General features: G+C 45.5%; 1 protein-coding gene across 1 annotated transcript in view; it reads right to left on the reverse strand.

The window, feature by feature from the left end:
* ECM1 (extracellular matrix protein 1) overlaps window positions 1-11,131 on the reverse strand; it is a 41,596-nt gene extending 30,465 nt beyond the window's left edge. The window contains exon 1 of the mRNA XM_086947464.1: window positions 10,852-11,131. Coding sequence (XP_086803590.1) covers window positions 10,852-10,921 — 70 coding nt within the window. The 5' untranslated portion in view covers window positions 10,922-11,131. The remainder of the gene's footprint in view (window positions 1-10,851) is intronic.
* Between the last annotated feature and the right edge of the window lie 16,153 nt (window positions 11,132-27,284).

Below are 27,284 nucleotides of genomic sequence, written 5' to 3' on the forward strand. Positions count from 1 at the left end.
TTCTCACAGTTGCATGCTTCATGTGGTTCTATTGATGTAGTTGGACTATGCAACTATGATTTGTAACACAAAGAACCAGGACAATGACAACTGACTGACCAGCACATAAATGCGGGCTAAAAGTATGTAATGGGTCAGTTTCTTCACCTAGCAAGGTGACACACCCCGGCCAAACCCTTGGAAAATTAGATAGGTTCACAAAGGGTAATGTGTTACCTTTGCTCACCATGAAAAATCTTTATCATACAATGTTTATACAAATATATGAACTAGAGTAGGAGAGACAAACCCTCCAAAGTTGGTAAGGAGATATAAACTCTTCGATCGATGGGTCTTCCTGGTGATTTTTCCACTTTGCCAGCCCAAATATGCCTCTCCAAATCTTAAGAGCAACTGCTGGTGAAGGTTAAAATATGCTGTTCTAAAAGTTGATCTGTGCTAACAAACTTTTCTTCTACTCACTGGCCAAGGTGCCTGCTTCCGGCCAGAGAATAAACAGTATTAATTGGCCATGATTCGTATCACAATCAAGCAAGCCAACCACTAACTTGAAACCGTTGTTCAGCAATATGACGTGTGATCCTCCAAGCACTACACCTCAAGGCCGTGCGTAGAGAAGGCCGAAGAAGAATTATCTTCAAGGAGATTCATTCTTTTGTATCCTTGATTCTTGCATCATCCAAGGTGCATCTCGGGGACTACTTCCTTGTTGTTGGACGTTGACGTCTCCATGTAGTTTTTGGCCATTTAGCAAGTTGGTCGTCATGTATTTGTGTTGGCGTGGAGATATGGTGTATTGTGGTCTGCCAGGTGAGTTAGCTGGAAAACATGAACCTCTCATGGAGTGTCCGTTTGTAGATGGTTTGGTTGCTGTAATGGTAATGCCATCGAAAAGTTTCACATATATTGTCCATGAAATTCATAGTATATGTTCAATTTGCCCAGGTGCCAAATACCCATGCACTAGTCTTGCTGAAAGTTTCTTACTCAAACCTGTTAAAGGAACGCTGCGGCCATTTTGCTTAGTAGAAGCACCTTTCGTTAGTAATAACTGTTTGACATACAAGCTTTCAAACAACAATTTTCGTATGGTCTTGTACACATGTCAAATTCTGCTTCGTTGCATGACTCCAAAGAGCTTAATGATGCTTATCAGCGTCTTCCAGAGACACCAACGTCCTCTTTGATAACACGTAACTTCAAGAGCAGCTTGCCCTAAAACTGTATTTATAACCCTGTGGTCAGCCAATGTCATCCTTTTCAAACCTCTCAGTTTCACTTCCTTGACACCATAACAGACTTGCTTGTGAGATTAGGGAAAACTTTTCTTAGCATGGCCTCTTCAAAATCCAAATAGTACTGTATCTTAAACCTCTCCTCTGCCCAAGGCAGCCTGTGAGATGCTTGAGTCAGGAGGAGATATGTTGTTCCCCAAGATCCCGCTACGTATGTGAGGGACAATTTCTTGACCTATCAAGAAAATAGTTTTACACACAAGGCAAAACCGTTGCCAAACGAGGTACGTCCGTATAGCATTATGCATCACCTCACCATGAAAATTTTTTGGCACACATGGATTATACACATGTAACCCTTCACTCGAGGGAACTTGGATTGTACTAAATGTCTTCCTGGTGATTCCTCGTCTTTCCCAACCCAAAGATGCCTCTCCAAATCAACCTCCTGTGAAGTTCAAGATAAGCTGTTCCTGAAGGGGTTCAGTGCTTATTAACCTTTCGTCCTGTGATTGGCTACAGTGTCTAGTTCATAGTTACAGAGTAAAAGTATTTCTTGACCAAAATAATACTTAACAAAGTCAGGCAAAACAACCATAAGTATGAAATTCTCTTTCAGTGGTTTGATGGGTGATCCGCCAACGTCTGTGTATCAAGGTGGTGCGCGGAGGAGGACTGTGAAAGATTGTTTAGAGGGAGAAGCGTTGTGTGGAATCCCTCTCTCTCTCAATGTCTAACGTGCAGGTCGAGGAGTATTTCCTTTTCTTTGAGGTTGGTGGCTGCAGGTCGCTGTTGGCCTCTTGCCGAGTTGATAGTCATGTATTTGTGTTGACGAGGAGAGAGGGCATGTTGTTGTCTTTCTGGTCAGTTACCTGGGAACGATGACTGTTCCATGGAATGTACATTTTCAGAAATATAGATTGCCATCGGCTTGCAGAATGGAATATTTACGAACATACGGAATATATCCGTGCATTATGGAGTTACGTTTTCAATTTCATGAGCTAAATACGTGGCGGAGCCTGTTCCTAAAACCAGAGGGCCATACTCAGGTTCTCATGGGCAACAAGGTCACTGAAGCCTATACTCAAGGTCAGGAAGCCTTCCATGGGTTTGATGGACGCGGCCAATCAAATCACCAGAACTTGATATAAGGATATAGAAAGAGAGTCCAATAAGATCTCTAATGGGACGTGAGCATTGTGACCACCGGAGGCAGTACCAGGGGTAGGAAGAGTTTACAATCACAGCATCCTCTACTCTGGGCAGTGGGGATTCCATCTGGACACTCCTGAGAAGGCAGAATCATGGCCAACTCTGTCTGGAACCTTGGGAATCAAGATTGATCAACCCGGGCTCAGAAGGCAGTGAGGCTTGGGGCAAATAATTGTGTTCCCAGAGCAAAGCAGTGACGAGGAAGGAACAATATAGTAAGTGAATTACATTTGAGGATCTTGTGCCTTTGTTGCGCGTCTCCTGCCTGTACCCATTGGTCCATGGTTCGCTACCAATGAAAAATAAGCACGCTGCTTTTAGAAAACAATCTAGCTGAGGACTATTCTTGGTACTTTCCAAACATTCAAATTATTAGAGCACTTATTTGTTCATATTCAAGAGCGTATTTACTTTCACATGAACGCATGTGAATAAAAGTTTGAGTTGCCACTTGCATATATAAAAATGTAAACAAGAAAACTCTAGACAAACCAAATGAATATTTCACATGAAATTAAATACATCTTTTTTTAGTGTAAGTACAGAATGACTGTAGTATCTGAATTTTTGAAAGTTACCACGAGCAGTCACCAGACAGGTTTACTAAAAGCAACATACTTATTCTTCGATGGAGAAATGAATGCGATCAAATGTGTTCCAAAGGCAAAAAGGTGGGAGACCCGAAGGCCGGAGTACTGCAATTTGGTGCCTGCACCTGGAGCAGTAGATGGTCGCGACCACGGGATCCTGTATCCAAGACATGCAGCACCCTGTCTGATGGGGGAGAGAAGACCAGAGCAAGCAGCAGGTGGTGGAGATCCACAGAGGATGTGATGGGAAGTGGAACCACGGAGACCAGATCCAGTATCCAGACTAGAAGGGCATCCTACAGAAGACCGAATGGAGACACATAGCCAGAGGACCACGGTCATCAGGTACTCATCTCGGAGGATGCCCAGTCTCAGATCTACACGGATACATCTTCACTGGGGCAGACTACAGGTTCTTGGCTCCGCCCAGTGGTCAAACCTCCTCAGACTTTGGAGATGCTCACATGCTGGCTGCAAGGCTCGGGGGCCTTTCCATGATTGTGGCACATCCTCAACTCAGGGCGATGATGTGCTGGAGGGAAGGCGCTGGACGTCACAGGGTGTCAACATTCAAAGCAGCAGAGATCTCTACACATCAATGCATGGAGGGTTTGGGAAAACAATAACCAGCCTCCGGAGCCCCTGCTGCCCGCGGGCACACGCTGCAAACTGCACATGGATCCCCGTCCTCAAGGCGACACTGAAACGGACCATGGCAAAGCTAAAGATCAAGCTTAAGTTTGTTCTAGAAGTTTCTCAACACTCATAACCAGTCTTGGGTTGGGCGGGACAGCGGTATTGGGTCTTATGATGGTGGCACTTGTCAAACCAGACTTCTGATGACAGCACTTGGAGCAGCCGGACCTGATGCAAGCTCTCTACACACCAGGCATTGCCTCATCTTTGCTTTCAGTTTGAAGAACGATAAGTCTTTTTTCTGAGTCCAGGGGTACATTCCCTACTCGTTCCTGGGAGGCAGCGTTGGTCTATTATCTGTGGTCCTTCCAGTCTTTGCACCAGTGTGCAGACCCTCTTTAAGTCATAGGATGACTGTTGAGTTGGACAAACAGGCGAGCTTACATTAAGAAAGAGTGCTTGGTGGACCAAGTCAACTGGCCACTCAGATTAAAGATGTTCCCAATCTTTTAGAATCAACCAATACTTGCAAAATACATTTTCCTTATACAGTTCATTTCCTGGCGACAGGCTCCAGAAGACGCAGAGTCACTCTGATTTCCTTGGAGCCTTTAGGCATCCCACAATCTACCACAAAGTGTGGGGGGGGACAGGGGCGCTTGTAGGACCAGCATACGTGCTCCAAGATAAATCTTAACAATAAAGGGTATGCAGTGCCAGAGGGGGGGGGGGGGGGGGGGATGCCAAACAACCAATGGCCAATCAAGTCTGTTGCCACGCTCTTGTCGCCAGCAGCTCAGTGCCCAGGGAGTGGGTGATGGACGGGCAGGCCATATCCCTTGTGAAGGTGTACAGCAGTGCCCATCTCTTGGCCACGGTGTATTGTTCGGGTGTTGCCCCTCTCCGGCTGAACTGCTGCAACCATCTTCATGCAGGAAAGGTGAACACAAAGGCACCATGTCTTCTTTCAATGAATCCAACCCAGACACATAGGGGTCAATTCACAAAAGAATTTAAGAGTACTCGAAGTAGTACTACAGGAGTACGCTTACATACGCCGGCATGAGTTTGTGAATCAGCCGAATAAGTACAACTCCCTGTAAGTTAGTGCAAAAGAGGGCCCAATCGAGTCTATTTGTACTCATATCAATATTAGCCCAGTATTCTCATTGTAGATGTTTTAGGCACTTCACAAGGACTCTCTCTCGTCCCTTTGTGAATCAGCCCCATGAACAGGACTTTAAAGTGGCTTCTACAGAGGGGGGGGGGGGCAGGGGCAGCTGAGCAGGAGGCAGTCCGGCAAGAGCCCCCTTTCTGGCTACTGCTCTGCCATATGGAGAGCAATGAACCTTAGAGGCTGAATATGCTGGGTGGGTGGGGCCGATCTCTGGCTACCACTAAACCCGCTAAAAAAACCCTAGTGCCTTACCATGTGGCTAACACTTTCTCCCAGAGGGTGGCCCTCTGTTGGTGGGGAGCCTGCAAACCACCCACCGCAAATGTTAGAGGAATTAAAATAGCAAATGTGAGAGGAATCATAATAAGAGAGGTTTTTATGGAACTTATTGAGTTGGCCAGAATGAGAAAATTCGGAGCAGATGGTACATTTCTTCTGTGACAGGGACACACCCCCGGATGTGATAAGGCAGAAGGGAATGTAAATCAGAATAAGGAGAGGTGATGAATAAAATAGAGGGGAAGAGACGGAGGAGGAGAGGGAGAGAGGAAAGTGTAACGGTGAAACGGGGACGGGGAGGGAGCGAGAGAGAGAGGGTGTTTACTTGTTACAACGCATTTTTTACAACGCACTACTGTTACAACGCATCCATTACAACGCGGATACTGTTACAACTCATGTTTTTACAACGCATTTTTTTACAACGCAGGTACCTTTACAACGCATACCATTACAACGTAAGTATTGGTAAGTATATAGTTATATTTTAAATGTTATATGTTTGGGGTTAAGGGGTATTTTTAGGGGTTAGGGTCAGTTTTGGGTTTTAGGGTTAAGGGGTATTTTTAGGGTTCAGGGTCAGTTTTGGGTTTTAGGGTAAAGGGGTATTTTTAGGGTTCAGGGTCAGTTTTGGGTTTTAGGGTAAAGGGGTATTTTTAGGGTTCAGGGTCAGTTTTGGGTTTTAGGGTAAAGGGGTATTTTTAGGGTTCAGGGTCAGTTTTGGGTTTTAGGGTAAAGGGGTATTTTTAGGGTTCAGGGTCAGTTTTGGGTTTTAGGGTAAAGGGGTATTTTTAGGGTTCAGGGTCAGTTTTGGGTTTTAGGGTAAAGGGGTATTTTTAGGGTTCAGGGTCAGTTTTGGGTTTTAGGGTAAAGGGGTATTTTTAGGGTTCAGGGTCAGTTTTGGGTTTTAGGGTAAAGGGGTATTTTTAGGGTTCAGGGTCAGTTTTGGGTTTTAGGGTAAAGGGGTATTTTTAGGGTTCAGGGTCAGTTTTGGGTTTTAGGGTAAAGGGGTATTTTTAGGGTTCAGGGTCAGTTTTGGGTTTTTGGGTAAAGGGGTATTTTTAGGGTTCAGGGTCAGTTTTGGGTTTTAGGGTAAAGGGGTATTTTTAGGGTTCAGGGTCAGTTTTTAGTTTTTGGGTAAAGGGGTATTTTTAGGGTTCAGGGTCAGTTTTTAGTTTTTGGGGTACAGGGTAAAAATAAATTAAATTTAATTTTAATTTAAATTATTTAATAGCAAATCAATTAAATTAAATTACTTTGCATTATTTTTGGGGTTGAGGGTCAGTTTTGAGTTTTTGGGGTACAGGGGTACAGGGTAAAAATAAAGTAACATTAATTTAAATTTAAATTAATTTACGGAAATTAAATTATTTAAAATTACATTAAATTATACTTTTAAAATTAAGTTAATATTATATTATTCTTATTAATATATACTTACCAATACTTACGTTGTAATGGTCTGCGTTGTAAAGGTACCTGCGTTGTAAAAAAATGCGTTGTAAATACATGCGTTGTTACATGACCCGCGTTGTAAAAACCGCGTTGTAACAGTATGCGGAGTAAAAGTCCGCGTTGTAACATCATATATCCGAGAGAGAGACCACCAACAGTTTAAGCACGGATAACGGCAGGTGTGAGCAGACAGCAGTGACTGTCTCTGTCTACAGATGAGTCATGACTGTGACATCTGTAGACTGACAGAAGAGACATCTGTGGACAGACAGCAGTGCTGTCTCTGTCAGCAGATGGGTGTGACATCTGTAGACAGACAGCAGAGACACCTGGGGACAGACAGCAGTGCTGTCTCTGTCAGCAGATGGGTGTGACATCTGTAGACAGACAGCAGAGACACCTGGGGACAGACAGCAGTGGCTTCCTCTGTCTGCAGGTGGCTGTGACGTCTGTGGACAGACAGAACAGACACCTGTGGACAGACAGCAGTGACTGCCTGTCTACAGATGCCTGTGACATCTGTAGACTGACGGAAGAGACACCTCTGGACAGACAGCAGTGACTGCCTCGGTCTGCAGGTGGCTGTGACATCTGTAGACAGACAGCAGAGACACCTGTGGACAGACAGCAGTGACTGCCTGTCTACAGATGCCTGTGACATCTGTAGACTGACGGAAGAGACACCTCTGGACAGACAGCAGTGACTGCCTCGGTCTGCAGGTGGCTGTGACATCTGTAGACAGACAGCAGAGACACCTGCGGACAGCCAGCAGTGACAGTCTCTGTCTGCAGGTGGCTGTGACATCTGTAGACAGACAGCAGAGACACCTGGGGACAGCCAGCAGTGACTGCCTCTGTCTGCAGGTGGCCGTGACATCTGTGGATTGACCAAAGAGACACCCCCGGACAGACAGCAGTGACTGGCTCTGTCTGCAGGTGACTGTGACATATGTGGACTGACAGAAGTGACACCTGAGGACAGATGGTAGTGACAGGCCCTGATTTGCAATAAATCGCAGTGATTGGCCGGTGCAACAGGAGTCACTCAGCGCCTCCGTGACAAGGCCCGGCCAGGCCGAAGCATGACTGCTATTTCTGATGTTTCCATTCAGAGAGGGCGTGGCCTCACTTCTTGACCTCTGACTGTTTCATCAGGGTGGGGTCGAGTTTCATTTGTATGCCAGTCGTCATCGTCTGAAGTGGAAACGTGAGCAAAAATTTGATGGATTTGAATGCAGCCCAGAGTAATTAACAGCGTCTGAAATGAATGTAACCATTGCATTCCACTGCCGTGTTTATCCTAAGGGAGTCACACAAACTGGCGGGAGTACAAACAGTGGGTGAGAGTAGACAGCGGGCTTCACTTCGTAGACTAAGAAGACAGCAATGCCAGCGCCTCGATGTGAGCAGATAGCTAGCGCTAACCATAGAACTGCCTCTCGGAATCTCATGTCTCAGTCAGTCAGTCAAAATTAACTTTGGGACATATTATCAAGGGGGTTTATCTCCGCTTTTTTGGCTTTAAAAGCCAAGAAAGCGGAGACAAAATTATCTCCCTATTACCTAGCTGTCGCTAACACCAGTCAGCGACAGCTAGTAGGAGATAACGACCATCTTGGGCCCCGCTTTGCATGTCAGTGATATTAATCGCTAATGACATGCAAAGTGGGCGTGCCAAGATGTTAGCGACTGGAAACAGTCGCTAACATCGCTATCTCCTATTACCTACTTTTGGAGATATTTGCGCTAAGCGCGAATATCTCGAAAAGCTAACACCTGCCCTGAGCAGTTCTTAGCCATGTTATCCAATGGGAGGTGGATAACATGGCTAAGAGCATTAGCTCGGTAATGCATGAATATCGCTGACTTTTCAGCGATATTCATGCATTGCAGCCGATTGTTATCGCATTTGCGATAAACCTTGGTAATACTAAGGTTTATCTGCGATAAAAATCGCTATTGCTTGGTAATATGCCCCTTTATTCGGCTGATTATAGCCATCAAAGTGCAACTAACAAAACAAGGCAGATCAAATCTACGATCATAAAATACATAGATATAAAATCATTTAAGATCCCCCGTCTTGTAACCATGTAACAGACAGACATAGAAAGTAAAAAAAATATAAGACAATTATTAAGCTTCGTGTAGAGTCCCGCTCCTCTCAGAATTCATTATCTACAATAGAATAAAATACACTCCTTCGAGTAATACAGTAATTCATACGAAAATGAGCACACCACTAGGGTCCAGAACAAGGAAAAGAACAACAAAAATTAGAATACAGCCTGCGTGCCTCATCTTCCAACACACTGCTAGGCGCTGCATTCCATAACACGTTTTTTTGAGGGGGCCGTTTAATATAGCACGAACTCTATTGGAGCGCTTTACACGAGCACCAGTTCTGTTACACAAGGACACATTCATTTTGCTAGCCACAGGGAGAATAAGTGATTTGCCCAGAATCACAGGATGTTCAGCCAACGCTGAGACTCGAACCTGGTTCCCCAGCTCCGAAGTCAGCAGCTCTGGCTGTTACGCCACATCCTCTCCCACGCTAACTGCAGCTCGGTGGTCTCCATACACAACATGGAAACACTAACCACAGAGGATCAAAACTGTTGTAAAGCAGCCTCTGGAATTCTAAATAAAGTAAAGCAATCTTCATTATTTCAGGTCGAAGCATCTCAGGAACACATTGCTCAGAAGTGCCCCACAGGGAAGGTCTCACATCCCCAACGGTCGTCATTCTGGAACATTCTACTCTAGTCCGGAGGGCCGAACCATGGGACGGGCAAAAAGGAGAGGGGGTCAATGAAGGAAGGAAAAGAGAAAATAAGCAGGGGCAAAGTTATGACAGACAAAATCCTTCCAACCACACAACCTGCGCCGTGTAGCATGCAACCTATGAGGGAAGCGTTTCAGCGCCCCATATAAGCGCTATATAAATGCTGCAAAACAATACGAGTCAATGACCTGAGTGTGAAACACAGCAGCCACTGCCCACGTGTGAACGGACACCAGTGACAACTCCGAGATAACAAAAGCAGTCTCAACGACACGAAGGAGACCGGCAGAACCCGCAGTGACCAGAGTGCAGTGACTGAACTTAACAGTGAGTGCAAGCGGAAAACACACGCAGCTTTGGGTGTGAACGAACAGCAGTGACAACCCTGAGTGTGAGGGGACCGTAGAGGCAGCCGGTGACAGCCCTGGGGTGGAAAGGAAGTAAAAAGAGGCCATGGGTGCAAGTAAAAAGAAGGCAATTTCCATTGTGTGGGCAGAACAGTGACTGTGGTGAGAGCCGAGTCAGAGTAGACACCCCTGAAAGAACTGAGACGGCACCAAGCAGTGACGGCACCTGTGGGCAGACAGACAGCAGTGACAGCCCACGGGTGCGCACGTAAAGTACCAAGATTTAGCATAGAGAAAAACACACACGCTCTAGTGACAGCAGAGACTGGTGACAGCTCAAGCAGTGACGTCCCTGATTGACAGAGTTGTGACGACCCCTGTGATATGACAGTCAGGGAGACCACCTCACTCTACGTCATCACGGACACGGTTTCCAGTCCTGAACTTTTCACCCTCAAATACAAGGCATCCGTTTTAAACATCTCATTTCTTCAATTGAAGCAAATCCGGACTGTAACTCCCAGAATGTATTACGATGTCATGACAGCAGAGAAATGTAAACAGTGACTGCCATGACGTGGAATGAGGCGGACACCCTATGACAGCAACACCTACAGTGACTGAGCAGAGGAGCGACTGCCTCGGAGCTGGATAGACAGAGGCGTCGATATTGATGGTGCAGCAGGTGCAGTGCCACAAGGGCCAGAGTCGCGAGGGGCCACTGAACCCCGATTATTAATATTTTACTACCCAAACAGCAGGGTCTGCTGTTCCTTCCGGTGGCATCCGGGTAGCAGAGACTTATTTACAAGCCCCTTGCGCCACTTTTGCGTCACTTTTAACATGGGAAAAATGAAGCAAAAGTGGCGAAAGGGTCTTGTAAATAAGCCCATAAGTGAGCAGGGTGTCTCTAAACTGACGTTGCTATCACTGAGAGCAGCAGGTGCAGTGACACCGGGGCCCATGGGCGTGACTGCCCCACTTAATCTCCATGATTAAAGTGTTTTTTTAACTACCGAACAAGAGGACGGGACCCCATCCCCCTTACTTGTTTTCGGGCCCCTGGCACCCTAGGTGCGCCCCTGAATGAGTGCCCCCAGGAGTGAGAGCACACAGTAGACCAACTCACGCTGTTGTTGAGCCAGGCACACGCAGAGGACCAGGTGGAAGGCCAGGGCGCGCCCCAGGATGCACTTCATGGTGAGAGGTTCAAGTGCCGACACTTCTTTCGTTTCTTCCCTCTTCTCGCCGCTGTGTTACGGGCCGCTTCTCTTCCTCTGACGTCCCTGCTGTCCAGCTCCCTCCTCTACCCTCTGCTCGCCTCTGTCAGTCAGTCTGTTTGTCTGTCTGCCCCCTCCTGAGGGCGCTTTAATAGCAGCAGCGCAGGGCTCCCCTGCCAGCAGCTGGACACGCCCCTCGGTGACTCACGGCTGAGCTCACCACTCCGCGCTCAGACATGCAACTACTCTGTAACTCTCCTCTAGCGGTGATTACTCCACGCCTGCCCCGGCTCGGTATTACAATCGACGCTTTTCATTACCACGTCGGCCTGTCGTCCAGCACCCGCAGTAATCCTGGCAGACAATGAGAGGAAAGTTACCCGAGAATCCCCAAGGCTTCCCCACAGCCTGGATCAGGAAAACCACAAAGATGCACTGACACTTTAATTCACTGCTGAATTACACAACGTTAAGCCAGGGCACAAAACATCTCTCAGAAGAACATCCTCTCCCCTCTGCTTACGTCTGAGTAGAGGTTTTAGACAATAAGTTTCAGGTCTCTTGCTCACTTCCCTGGAACCCACACGTCTCCATTCCACAGCATGGCAAAGTATTGTATTGTAATTGCATTTATACAGCGTTTACTACTCCTGATGAGGCGTCGAGGTGCTTTTTTCGGCGCGTAGCACGCTACTCCGGAACCCAAAAGGATTAGAAGTGAATTAGTATAGTGAAATATGAAATAAATTTGAGCGGTGGATATGTTATTCTGTTATTTGGATTGAGGAGGATAGTGGAGGAATGGAAGAGGGAAAGGTTTGCATTTATATAGCGCTTGTTACCCCTGATGAGGTGTTGAAGCACTTTTTGGTGAGTAGCATGCTACTTCGGAACCAAAAAAGGATTAGTGGTGAATTAGTCTAGGAAATTATTAAATTAATTTGAGCAAGTACACAAAACATGGCTGTGTGTTGTCCATGCCAAGTAAGCTGCCTCAAGCCACTCCAGTTTTTATTATCCAACAACACAATTTTGCCTTTTGGAAAGCACACTGTTTTAATGGACACAAGCACTGGAAAAGCCCAAAGTCTCTCCTTTAAGATTGGTGAGCGACCTATTGGTTTTGTAAACAATTGTTTGGTTTGGCATAATACATGGCCAGAAGTATTCCAAGATGGAGTCTGACCGCGTATTCGTGTGGACGAATGGGTGGGCTTCCTGAAATTCTTTCAAAGACTAGCAAGATGCAGACATGAATGCACATAAATCAGATAACATTTGGAAAAAACATTTCTTAGTTTGATTGATAAAAAAATAAATAAATAACAGGCCCAAGGTGACCACCATGTCCTTGTGCATGCACGTGTTTAAACTCTCTTGCATGCATCTTGGAATGGTTTGGGTCAAATTATTACATAACTCATTGCAAGATGGTTGCCAATGAGTCGGCATTTGTGCACAAATTTGCTCATGCACGGAGGCCATCTTGGAAGCTTTGTTAGTTATATTTTGCTATTAAATTCCTGTTCCAAGATGGAACATAACCATTTTCGAACTATACATTTAGATTAAATTGTAGGGTGCCTAGCAAGTGGAGAGAAGTGATCTGGCAGCAATGTGAAACTGCGGATCCTTCGCAAAAAAAACAAAAGCAGGGGAAGGAACGGTGGATGAGTAGGTTCAAGGGCAGTGAGAAGCAGCAACATTTTCCTAGGACTCAGAATAGAGTAGTGCCTGTTAACCTTGGAATTCTTGCAGCACAGACAGCTATGGCCAAGTACCCTTTGCTGCATGTGTGAGATCAGAGGTTCCAGTGCTCAGTAATGCTTTGCAAAGATGACCATGTAGCTGCCTGGCAGATGTTGGTAACTGGGGCACCTCAGGAGAAGCCCCTGGTGCAGACTTTGGCGGCCCTACTGAATTAGCACAAATGCTCTCTGGAGGGTCTTGTTGGGACAGGGGCAAGACAGAGCAGACAACAGGTTAACCCAGCAAGAAATGGTGCGTTTGGTCGCCGCATTGGCTTTCTAAGATTTAGCAAAGTACACAAACATCTGCCCGTCCATACTGTCCTGAACAAATGTCTATTTGGAAAGACACCACATGACTGGGGTCCAGCCAATGAAGCGGTTCCTCCTACTTGGTAGGGAATAGTTGAGGAAACGCATTAATAGACTGAGCCACATGAAATGCAGAGGCAACTTCCGCAAGAATCATGGGCAGGTGCGACAAAACCATTTATAAGGCTAACAAGCATTTGCAATGCAATAGGTCTCGCAATTACGCAAGTTTGAGCTATTGGCATTGCAAATGGCAATGCCTTTTATCTATGTTTTGGTTTTTAAAACATAAATAAAAGGCATTGTCATTTACAATGTTAATAGCTGAAACCCTCATAAATGCGAGACCTATTGCATTCCAAATGCTTGAAGGCATCGCTGAGTTGCCTCCTTCTGTCTCACATGGCCCCCCGAAGAGCTCTCCATTTGCTACGAGTTAAATAAACAAGCCGGTGGTCACAACTGGGCACAAAAGACCCTCCTGCATTAAAAAAAAAATTGCTTACAGACTAAAGAAGACACACCGTGTACCAACAGAAGTAAAAGGGCCAATCCTCATGGGGGGTTACGAATGAACACAAGACAGTACTAAGGAGGGACTAACAAGCCTACTAAAGAATCAGAAGCCAGCATTTAGGAAGGACAATGACACAAGCCAATTATAAACATGGGCAGAGAGTGGGTGGGTCTTCAAGTACATACTTAAATACAGCATGCCTCGCAGACCAGCGCATGCGCTGACCAGGCTCACCTAAAAAACTGTAAAGGGTGAATAAAACACACAAGGCCAGAAATTGTCTGACCCTACTCCCACCAACCACAGAACAGTTTTCTGAACAATCCGCGAAACTAGGCCTGGACTCTAACAGTGACTGACACCATCAAGAAAGTCACAAAACGTTCAAATCACAGGGTCACTTACATTCCATTAGTATGCAGTAGTACTGTTTTTTTCGAGGCCCTGTACTATTCCCCTCATTCAATTTTTATTATTGTTATCATTTTTTATTAATCACGTTATTTTTTGATAATTTTTTAATTACACGTGGACTCGTGGAGTGAGATTCGCCGTACTTCCCTTGCCCTCATTCTTCCCTCTTCTTTGTTATCATTAACCTACGTCATTCTCAATCGTCAACTTAATACGTTGCCATAACAGTTTAACGTTCTTATCTACTCCCGTTTTTTTAACGCCACTGCATTTGTTTTCCTGGTATAATATCCCGAGGTCACAGTACGGCGAAAGCCACGTCACCCTGCAGCAGACACCTTGATCGGTGAGCACCCGCCATGCTATGCGTTCCAAGCCCTGGACGGAAGAAACAGAGCGCCGTTGCTTAGGAGCAACGGTGACGCAATACGTGATGACGTCACGTGTCCTTGTACGCCTGAAGGCAGTTGCTGCTGTCTACTAGTTGTTTTAAAAATGTACCTGCATCCTTTTATTTTATTGAAGCATCTCTGTTTTTATTGCATTTGAAAACTACGCACCGGCAATGCACGTGGATGTAGGGCACCTTTCCTGACAGCCAGTATCAGCACATGGCTTACATTATTTGTCATAAATTATAGTATCTTGTTCCTAGTAATGCAAATCAGTTCTTTGTGAGTGATGATCTAATACATTTATTTCTGATTAGCTGCTAGGTTGTGCAACAATACAACTCTTTAACATGTTTAACTTGTACTGATGCGTAGAATAGAATCAGATTCCACCATCACCAACTTGATAAAATTGCTGTCACCATAAAAGAATTCGAAGAATTCAACTCTCAGAAAAAGACAGACAAGTTACAAAAAGATATAGGAGGTATAGCAAAGAGAAAACATACCCGTACCTACAAAAAGATTTCTACTTGTCTGAAACACCTAATCAACCGCATCGCAATAAAAAAATCACCGTCTCTGAGACCAACTCAGACACTGATAGTGACCAGGGAGTGGAAAATACAAAAATACACTATTACGACCAACAACCCTCCACTTCCTGACAGTCTTTTTTAGCACAGGACAGGAGGGGCCAGGGCCAACCTCAGAGACCGCGGAGCTCCAGGAGAGGATGGTACAGAAACCAATACACCCCAGGACAGAGACAGACCAGAAACCAGTATTACGAATGGTAACAGATTCACAAACCATTCCCATTTTTAATCTTTCTAATCACACCCTATCTGAAACAGAAATAACAGTATTATCAGCAGGGTTGTCATTTGCACCAACTCATAAGAATTTCCTTTTTGACACAAAACTAGAACTTTATACATTTTTCAGATCAGTGAGACTCAAAATTTTTTTTGCCAATAGACCGGCAAACTTTACAAATGACACAACAGGATTACATCATAGGTCGAATTTCTTTCCAGCTAATTCTTTGGTAGCCAAAGAATTGATTACATTTGAAAATGCAGTAATCACAGAAATAGATCATCTCTTCAAGAAAAGACAACATTGAGACACAACTTGACCAAACAGGAACAGCTTTCTCTAAACACTTTACAGACCCTGCCGGGAACAATAATAAAACCAGTAAATAAAGGAGGTGGAATTGTCCTTTGGGACAAAGAAGCCTACCGAACTGAGGTTCTAAAACAGTTATCAAGTGCTACACACTACAAGAAATTAACTGGAGATCCATCTAAAACACTCTCTGAATTGATAGCTTTACTGAGTAAGGAAGGATTTGATGGTGGCTGGCTGAGTGCTAAGGAGGCTTCTTTCTTAATAAATAAAACACCTACAGTTCCAGCACTGTACATCCTTCCGAAGGTGCCCAAAAATGCTAGCACCCCGCCAGGCAGACCGATCGTCTCTGGCTGCAATTCAATTTTAAAGCCACTGGCCCAGTATGCTGATTTTTTTATTCGACCTTACGCAACTGGGGCAGTGGACTTCATCAGAGACTCAACAGCGGTAATCAATGTACTGGAAAACCTAGAGTTTGACCCCATCACAGATTTATTAGTAACGATGGATATAGAAAGTCTGTATTCCAATATTCCCCAACAAGATGTACTAAAAATCATTGAAAATTTACTAGAAGAAAGGGAGAGACCTCATGGAGTACCAACACCTTTCATAATTGAGTGCATAAAAACTTCAATGTGCAACAATTTCTTTCTATTCGAAACTAGCTTTTACCAACAGCTGAAAGGTGTAGCTATGGGGGCGGTGTACGCCCCCGATATAGAAAATATTTATGTGGCAGATTTTGAAAAGAAATTTGTGTTGAATATTCTCAATCACAAAAGATGTGGGATGGTTTGAGCACTGCTAATTTAAAGGTGTAAGTTACACTTTGTTTACTGTGCTCCACGGTTCACTCCCCACTCTGGAGTGGATAGTAGTAAATAGAAATAAAGCAAGTCTTTGGTCGGCTTGTCTCCCTGGGCACAAGTATAGGCTGGTATCCCCAGCGTAAGTTAGTGAGACGACTGTTCAATGTTTCATTTGGATAGTTCCATTTTATTTATAATTATAATCCATGCTTTACAACAAAATCCATAATGTTGATTCACATCAATCAAAATATGACTTGAAATTTTCATCAATATAGCTTTCCTTTCATTGTTGGCATTTAAATAGCCTCCCAATGCATTTCGGCGCGACCAGCACCTTTATCAAGGGATCTGTGGGTCAAATTGCGAGTAATTAGTACTACTTTACTACCGCCAACCAAATAATGCTATAAATAGCTACAAACATAACGTAATGGTTACTAACATAAGATAAACTAAACCAGATTAGAGTTAGCTGTATACATGGCATACTGTTGTTACACAAGTCCTTACATGACTTCTCAATAATGGTGGTAAAATTACATGTACGATAATTTTTAAAAAGAAAAAGTCGTTCTATTTCCCCTGTAACACTGTTGGTACAAATCTTACTGGTAGAGCATAAAACCGTGTAATAGACGATTGAGCTTTAAAACTCTGCATACACTGTTGCCTGGGTGTGTTTAATACGAGTGGAAACCGCTAATAGTTTAAAAGAGTGCGGTGTAATGAAGTGTCTAACTTGCCCGCCAAAACCTTACACTGTAGCATATGAGAATTAAATGGTTAATGTCGGAATGTTGACATGCTGCAGTTTACGCAAATGCCGCTTAACGCTTACCGATAAACAAAGGTTTACTGCATCCCGCTCTATCTGCTATGCCGCTATACTCCGTTTGGTATCTACAGAGTGGCGGGAAAGGAATCTCGGGGAAATGAGTAGGCGGTGTCTGTAACTACGCCTAAGCACTAAGGTTGCTGGAACTTGTATTTTTAAAGCCAAAGTAGGGAAAATAGCTAACCAGTTGCTCCATGTCAAGAAACCTGTAACATAAAGGTTAGATTCAATTACAGATAACAAGAAAATTCCACTCTTTCATTAAGGCCCCCCGGTCGGTTCATAGTGTCGCACGTTCCATTTACTTTGAGGATAATTTTTTCTTTAAATTCACCTCCTGAATTTAAAGAAAAAATTCTCCTCAAAGTAAATGGAACGTGCGACACTATGAACGTCATATGTCTACTCAGTTGTCCGTGTAAATTGTACTACATGGGACACACAGAGCGCAAATTGAAAATCAGGCTCAATGAGCATAAAAGCAATATTAGAACGAAAATGCTCAAATCAACAGTGGCCACGCATTTCATGGAAGCCAAACATGATATAACACAATTAAAGGCACGCATTTTAGAAATCGTGGACAAACATGAAGGCACCAATAACAAAACACAGCTCCTCAAGAGAGAAAATTACTGGATTTATCGTTTAAAAACTTTGAGACCGGGGGGGCCCTTAATGAAAGAGTGGAATTTTCTTGTTATCTGTAATAAAAGACAAACATTAAAGATCGTTTGGTCCATGCGTATGAGATACAGGACAAACATACTGTGGACAACATGAGACAACTTGTTCCAATTGTGGGGCACTACCGGTGCACAAATTGTGCAGCGTGCAGTACCACAAAAAATTTAAAAACTTTTGAACTCAATGGTAAACAGATGAAAATCTTGAATTTTTCAAACTGTAACACGATGAATGTAGTGTGCTGTATCCAGTGCTCCTGTGAATTTCACTACATAGGGAAAACAACTCATGATTAAGAAAAGAATCCTCCAACATCAATCGAGGATTCGCTGTAAAGTAGAAACGGCCCCTTTAGTGAGCCCACTACCTACAATTCAAACACACAGACAAGGAAATGTTCTGGTTGGTCATAGCAGTGGTAAAACCTACAATCAGACAACTAAACGTAGACAGACTACTAACTCTAAAAGAAAATCAGTGGATCAGTAGAACTGACAGTGTGAACAGAGTCTTAATTCAGCTACAGAGTGGCACAATTTAGCCTGTCTCTAAACTGACATTAGTGTCACACATTGTCATGAGTCTCCTGTATACAAAGCAAAACATTTTTTTGCTAGCTAGACGATAACATTCTCTGCTGTTGGTTATAAATACTACAGTATTGTATACGATGACTAAACATTAGTTCTACCAATGGTTGACATGTCTTAGTAACAAACTGGTGAACATTGCTAGATATACCGGTTGTTCTACAAACTATTGTAGCTATACAATGGGCTGATAAATACGTCCTCTGAAGCCGATCATTATTAAAGAATTTTGATTCTGGGTCGTAATCGGCAACAAACTGAAAAGTATTCGAAAAGCTGCAACACCGGTATATTGATTATGAGATTTGCTAACAATTTTTTTGTTTCGTTTTTTTATGAATTATGTAAAATATCCAGATGCAGAAATATAAAAAGCAGATGTGTATTTATTATATGCTCAAAATGTTCTAGGACATCGACTACTGTCTAATAACCATTATCTGAGGGTGGAATCAACAACAAATGAAATGTACACCATATGTTGAAACACCTCTTTATTATGAAACTTGTAACTAATCCAGGTTGAAGTTTTTCTGTTGATTATCAACAATGTCCAGGTATCTAACAAAAATACATAGATGTCAAATAAAAGATGTGCGAATTGTTTTTCATACAAGATAATATGTATTATTCTCAATGCACTGTGCCTTTCACTTTCTTGATTATTCTTATTTTGTATGGTTGAAAACGGAACTCGAACATCGTGTCATTTGAGACGTTACAATTTCAAAATATAGAAGTGAATTGTTTAATTCTAACATTCAGAAATAGTTTTCGATAAACTATTATAGAAGAAAAGATATCGCCTCTTAGGATTAGCCATTATAAGATGGCGCTGATTCCCAATAGAGATCTTGTCCGTTGTCATTGTCTAAATATAAACAGTCACGTGACCGGACCTCAATCCAAACGGCTTTCCGCGTTTGATTCCGGAGACTCCGTTATTCTAAAGTACAGGCGTTTTGAGGATCCCAAACTGACCGTAAAACTAAGTGCCAGCGGCCTATAGATAAGAGCAGTCCGCGGCAACAGAAGAGCAGCCTTTAATTGATCTATTGTGGTTTTCCCCGCTTTAGTTGATTGCTGCCATTTTTCGTCGTGGTTACAACGCTGCCATTCCCAATGTGGTCACAGCGTTCTTCATCTATCGGTGAGCATTCTACAACAATTGCCATACCGTACTTAGTTATCGAGGTAGTTGGGTATATTGTGCATATTAGTGCTGTATATATGCCCAGTTTCACATGAAAGTAATGCATAACTATCACATCAGTGTGCTCAGATAGCCTGGGCTTTCACATAAATTACTACCTAGTATCTGAAACACAACAGGAGCCCAAGATGTATAGCTTGGTTACACGATTTATCTCTGACAATACCAAAACATGGTTTGACTCGTTTATAAATAGGTAGATGGTTATCTTTTTGGCCATGAGTGGCTACAAATTATGGGAGTGCCATATGTCAGGCCATTATCGTTCATGTGTTGATGCCACAGACATGGATATACAAAGTAGATCTGGGCAATTAAATATTTAGGCACCCACTTTTCAGCCAGAAACGAGCACCAAATGTTTAGATATCACATAAGAGGTGATGATGTCCATTAGATTCCGATTGTTGATACCATTCTAATGGCGAAAACAATATGTGACTGTGATTATCTTACAGCGTCACCAGATCTGAATTATCTCTACCCAATCAAGATCAAAAGATTGGTTTTAAAAGTAAGCATACCTGATTACATATGACTTGTTTACCAACTCCTGGCTATATCTAATACATCTAAGCCCTAGATCTTTTTTCATTACAGTCGTTTTTAGGGCTCGGCCTACGTCACCACTTCGTCAGAAGTGGGGCGGAGCTCCGAGCCGTCTTGTTACGGGGCTCAGAATAGTAAAGTAAAAATTCCTCACTGCGCAAGATTTTTCCGTAGTTTATTTTGGCATCTGCATGCAAATTGGTCCTCCCAGTGCTGTGTTTCTAGTAGCCTTCACGCAATAGGCCATATGGATTTCAGTTTGTGCACTTCCTGCATATTTTGTGCGGTTATGCGCAGGGGAGTGCAATAAATTGTCAATTACGAGCTGTCAGTGTGCGGCGGTAATTTAACCCAGATGTTTGGGGCGCGTTCACCAGTCTGCAGTGAGTTTGGTGGGCGCGCGTTCGTCTGCATCCTTTCATGTGTAAGTGTTGGCCTTTGAAGAGCTGGCTTGGTCGTGCGGCGACAATGAGACACACAGTCTTCATTACCCCACAAAGTATGTAAGTGCGTTTGTATTGGAGACAGTAACGTCCAGGTACGAAACGGAATTCTTTTCACTGGCTTACGAACAGTCCCACATTTTGCCACATTCTCCTCATCTCATCAAAGGGGCTCATGTCTTGTTCAGCAACAAAACAAAACCTCCGAGAGCAGGAATGTGTTTCTGCATGGAGGGTCCGAGCAGCCGGGTTGCAACAGTTGTGCTTGTGTGTCTAGCCTTGGGCCTCATGACAAGTAGGTTGATTTTAGGTGCAGGGATACACAGGCACTGCTCACACACACACAGACACTGTTGACACACACGGACACTGCTCACACACACAGGCACTTCTCACACACACAGGCACTTCTCACACACACAGGCACTTCTCACACACACAGGCACTTCTCACACACACAGGCACTTCTCACACACAGGCACTGTTCGCACACAGGCACTGCTCACACACACAGACACTGTTCACACACACAGACACCGGCACTGCGCGCACACATAGGCACTGTTCACACACACACACAGGCAGTACATACACACATAGGCTGCTCACACACACCGGCACTGCGCGCACACATAGGCACTGTTCACACACACAGGCACTACACACGCACACCGGCACTGCGCACATACACAGGCGCACTGATCACACACAGGCACTGTTCACTCGCAGGCACTGTCCACACACAGGCACTGTTCACACACAGGCACTGTTCACACACAGGCACTGTTCACGCACAGGTACTGTTCACGCACACAGACACTGCTCACAAACACATACACTGCTCACACACACAGGTACTTTTCACACACACACAGGCACTTCTCACACACACAGGCACTTCTCACACACACAGGCACTACTCATACACAGGCACTGTTCACACACAGGCATTGTTCACACACAGGCACTGTTCACACACACAGGCGGCTCACAGACACCGGCACTGCGCGCACACATAGGCACTGTTCACACACACAGGCACTACATACACACACCGGCACTACATACACACACCGGCACTGCGCACACACACCGGCACTGCTCACACACACAGACACTGCTCACACACACAAACACTGCTCACACACACAGACACTGCTCACACACACAGACACTGTTCACACACACAGGCACTACATACACACACAGGCTGCTCACACACACTGGCACTGCACGCACACATAGGCACTGGTCACAGTGATTGCAGTGTGTGAGTGTGCAGGGTAAACAGTGTGAGTGTGCAGGGTGAACAGTGTGTAGTGAGTGCAGAGTGAGTGCGAGAGTGACTGTGAGTGCAGAGTGAGTGCGAGAGTGACAGTGAGTGCAGAGTGAGTGCAGAGTGATAGTGAGTGCAGAGTGAGTGCGAGAGGAGAGTGAGTGCGAGAGGATAGTGAGTGCAGAGTGAGTACGAGAGTGACAGTGAGTGCAGTGTGAGTGCGAGAGTGACAGTGAGTGCAGAGTGACAGTGAGTGCAGAGTGAGTGCAGAGACAGTGAGTGCAGAGTGACAGTGAGTGCAGAGTGACAGTGAGTGCAGAGTGAGTGTGAGAGTGACAGTGAGTGCAAAGTGAGTGTAGAGTGACAGTGAGTGCAAAGTGAGTGCAAAGTGAGTGCACATTGACAGTGAGTGCAGAGTGAGTGCAGAGTGACAGTGAGTGCAGAGTGAGTGCGAGAGTGACAGTGAGTGCAGAGTGAGTGCGAGAGTGACAGTGAGTGCAGAGTGAGTGTAGAGTGACAGTGAGTGCAGAGTGAGTGTAAAGTGACAGTGAGTGCAGAGACAGTGTGTAAGGGTGCAGGGTGCACATTGTGTGAGTGTGCAGAATGAGTGTGCAGGATAAACAGTGTGTGACTATGCAGGGTGACATTGGGAGTGTGCGGGTGAGCAGTGTGTGAATGTGTATATTGCTCATTGCTACCAACTATTAATTGTGCCTGATTGTACCATTACTTATAAATAGCAATATTGCTCGCATTGCTTGTTAAAGTATTTGTGCCTGATTTTACCATTACTTATATCATAGCGATATTGCTCGCATTGCTTGTTAAAGTATTTGTGCCTGATTGTGCCGGTGCCACTGCCCATATCGTAGCGATATTGCTTTCCTTCAATTTAAAGACCACTCTTGCCTGATTGTGCCCCAATCTTGTCCGGTTTCGCTTTTGTTTTTGCTGCCATTTTGTTGTTGTTGTGCCCCCTAGCCCGTCTCTCCACCCCGCTCCCGCCTCCCAGCTGCTCCGCCCTCGCTCCGCCCCCCTCCACTATCCACTTATGTCAGAGCAACATACGCGCAGTGGTCACGCGCAGCGGACGCGCCCTATGCGCGCCGAAGGTGCGCCAAAGGTAAGCCCGTCTACGCCCGTCCACGACCGGCCCGCGCCCAGCACCAGACCCCCTGTTCCCCGCAAAATCCACTCCACCCGCATAACTTACGACGCCGCAACCCTCTCTGCACTCAACACAGGACGTCTCCCAGACTGCCATAAAGCCGCCCCAGGACACACCCATGGACCCTTCACCTGCCACTCCTGAAAGTTCGACTGCATCAGGACCCACACTAAACCCACAAACCCCAAACTGAGCTCCAACACTAACCACCTGAAGTGCATCCTGCTCAACACCCGCTCGGTCCACAAACACTCCACTGAACTATGGAACCTACTAAACACCACATCGCCGGACGTCGCCTTTCTTACAGAAACATGGATGAACGCATCATCAGCGCCCGACATCGCCATAGTCATCCCGGACGGCTACAAGATCATCCGCAAGGACCACATCAACCAAACAGGAGGAGGCATCGCCATCGTCCATAAGAACACCATCCGCATCACGACCAGTTCGGATGACAACCTCACAACCGCCAAACACCTTCACTTCCAGATTCACACCGACCCTAAGACCACACTGACCCTAAGACCACACTCAGAAGCACCCTCATCTATAGGCCACCCGGACCCCGCAAACAATTCAGCGAAGACATCACAGACTTCATCAGCCCACACGCCCTTCCCTCCGAGGACTACATTCTACTAGGAGACCTCAACTTCCACCTGGAGAAGAACAACGACCGCAACACCATCTCCCTTCTGGACAACCTTGCCAATCTCGGACTCAAACAAGTAGTAAACACCCCCACCCACTACGCCGGACACACGCTCGACCCAATCTTCTCCTCCAGCAAGCACATCTCCTTCAATCACACCACAGGACTCCATTGGACGGACCACAGCTGCGTCCACTTCAACTACCGAAAGACCACGACCCACCACCAGCCACAACAAATGCCCCGTAGAAACTGGAACAAAATTACCACCAACCGGCTCACCACTTCGCTATACCAAAACCCTCCTACCAAATCATCAGACCCAAATCAAGCAGCCATCCACCTCACACAATGGATCACCCACAGCGCTGACGAATTAGCACCCTTGAAAAACCATCAAAACAAGCCAGGTAGCAAAAAAGCCCCATGGTTCAATGACGACCTTAAGAACTCCAAATAGAACTGCTGCACCCTCGAGAAGGCCTGGCGAAAAAACCCAACCACAGACAACATGACCGCCCTCAAGAACGCCACCCGCAAACACCACCAGCTGATCAGATCCACCAAGAAATCAACTTTTAAGGATCGGCTCGACAACAACGCCCACAACAGCAAGGAACTCTTCAACATCGTCAAAGAGTTTACCAATCCCAGCGCCGGCACCAACGACATCACTCCCTCTCAAGACCTCTGCGACTCTCTAGCCTTGTTCTTCCACAGCAAAATCGCTGACATACATAACAGCTTCGGTGACCAGTCCACCCCCTTACCTGCGAACCCAAACCCCCCACCACCATCCTTTGCGCCTGGAACCCAATCAGCACTGAAGACACAATCCGCTTGATGAACTCCATCCACTCCGTATCACCAACTGACCCATGTCCCCACCACATCTTCAACAAAGCTGACTTCATCATCGCACTCCACCTCCGGGATATCATCAACTGCTCCCTCAACACCGCTACCTTCCCGGAAAGCTGGAAACATGCCGAACTCAGCGCCCCCCTGAAGAAACCCACAGCAGACCCCACCGAACTTAAGAACTACCGCCCCATTTCGCTCCTCCCATTCCCTGCCAAAGTCATCGAGAAAACCGTCAACAGTCAGCTCGCCGCCTCCCTCGAGTCCAACGGCTCCCTCGACCCTTCACAGTCCGGCTTCAGAGCCAAACACAGCACCGAGACCGCCCTCATCGCAGCCACAGACGACATTCGAACACTACTTGACAATGGAGAAACAGCTGCCCTCATCCTACTGGACCTCTCTGCAGCGTTCGACGAAGTCTGTCATAGCACCCTTATACAACGCCTCAGCAACGTCGGTATACAAGAAAAAGCATTGGACTGGATCATCTCATTCCTCGCCGGAAGAACCGAGAGGGTCCGCCTCCCCCCTTTCAGATCAGAGGCCACCGAAGTAATCTGTGGCGTACCACAAGGATCATCGCTCAGCCCAACGTCTACATGAGCCCCCTCGCATCCATCACGCGCCAACACAACCTCAACATCATTTCCTACGCAGACGACACCCAGCTGATCCTCTCACTCACCAAAGACCCAAACACCGCCAAAACCAACCTACACGAAGGAATGAAAGACGTAGCCGAGTGGATGAAGAACAGTCGTCTAAAACTGAACTCAGACAAGACGGAAGTCCTCATCCTAGGAACATCCCCCTCCGCTTGCGACGACTCATGGTGGCCTTCGGCCTTGGGCAGGGCACCCAAACCAACGGACCACGCACGAAACCTGGGCTTCATCCTGGACTCCTCCCTCTCGATGACCAGACAAGTCAATGCCATCTCATCATCATGCTTTAACATCCTACGTATGCTCAACAAGATCTTCCCCTAGATCCCCACCGAAACAAGAAAGACGGTCACCCAAGCACTTGTCACTAGCCGACTGGACTACGGAAACACCCTCTACGCCGGAACCACTGCCAAATTACAGAAAAAACTCCAACGCATTCAGAACGCCTCCGCCAGACTCATTCTAGACATCCCCCGCCGCAATCACATATCCAGTCACCTGAGAAACCTCCACTGGCTCCCCGTCAACAAGAGAATATTGTCCCTTCTCCTCACCCACGCACACAAAGCCCTCTACGACCTAGGACCTAAATACCTCAACACGCGCCTGACCTTTTACACTCCCACACGGCAACTACGATCATCCAATCAAGCCCTCGCCGCAATTCCACGCATCCAAAGATCCACCGTGGGAGGAAGATCTTTCTCCTACTTAGCAGCCAAAACCTGGAATTCTCTCCTCACCCACCTCCGCCTCACACAGAACCACCTCTCCTTCAGAAAACAAATCAAAACATGGTTATTTGATGAGTAACGAACACCCCCTCCCCCAAGCGCCTTGAGACCCTCTGGGTGAGTAGCGCGCTATATAAATTTTGACTTGACTTGACTTGATACCACACACACACACACACCATACACACACCACACACACATACACCACACACACATAACACACACACAAACCACACACACCTCACTCTCTCAACACCACACACTCGTCACCAATCACCACAACACACTCACCACCACACACTCACCCCCACAGACTCATCACCACACACTCACCACTACACACAAAACAACACACACAACACACCCCCAGCCGTCAATGAATGCTTTCACCAGGCACAAACACCAACAACCATCAATCTACGCTTTCACGAAAAACAAACAACCATGCATCAGTGCCGCTAAACACCCACGCACACAACAAACAATGTCAGTGCAACTTTCACCAAACACACACACACACCAACAGCTGACAGTGCAAAAGCCACTCTTTCAATTGGCACAATCATCAACAGCTGTCGGTGCACCCTTTCACCAACCACACGCATTACCATCCAGCTCTGTACGCTTGACAGCCACACTCAGTAACAGCTCTTACTGCACGCTACCACCAGTCATACACACCTCAAGCCACCACTACACGCTTCCACCAAACGCACACACCAACAGCCATCACTGCACAATTCCTACAGGCACACACATCCACCACCCATCAATGCACACACCAATTGATAACGCATCCACCAATTAATATTGTACCTATCGCACTATGCTGCACTTTACCTTTTAAAGATAATGCGTTAAAGTGCAGCATGCCACCATTGATAACTTTCCAATCCAACACACCTATCTCCAACAAACACCACATGCTTCCACTCCAAAACACATGCCTAAAACACATTGCCATTTACAATGCCATTATCTCTAACTCAAACAAACCAGAGCCCTAATGCATTCCTAATGCTTGTTTGAATAGAGATAGGATACATCTCTGGATTAATATAAAGGTGTTTCCAAATCTTAAGTGAGTAACAGTTTCTTGCAACTTACAATAAGACAGTGCATGATACTAAAAAACGGCCTAACTGCTCAATTAAATATGCAACAGTATGGTCTGATGTTAAAATTTAGATTAATTCGATCTGCTCAATACAACATGAATGAGCAGATGCTCTTAATAAATAAAGGAAGGAATCCCTTTGGTGATGGTTCATTGGCACAATCTCACTGACTTTTCTAATTTCCTTTTCTACACGGGTGCA

This window comes from Lissotriton vulgaris, chromosome 12 (genome assembly GCF_964263255.1).
Source record: "Lissotriton vulgaris chromosome 12, aLisVul1.2, whole genome shotgun sequence".
NCBI classification, from domain to species: Eukaryota; Metazoa; Chordata; class Amphibia; order Caudata; family Salamandridae; genus Lissotriton; species Lissotriton vulgaris.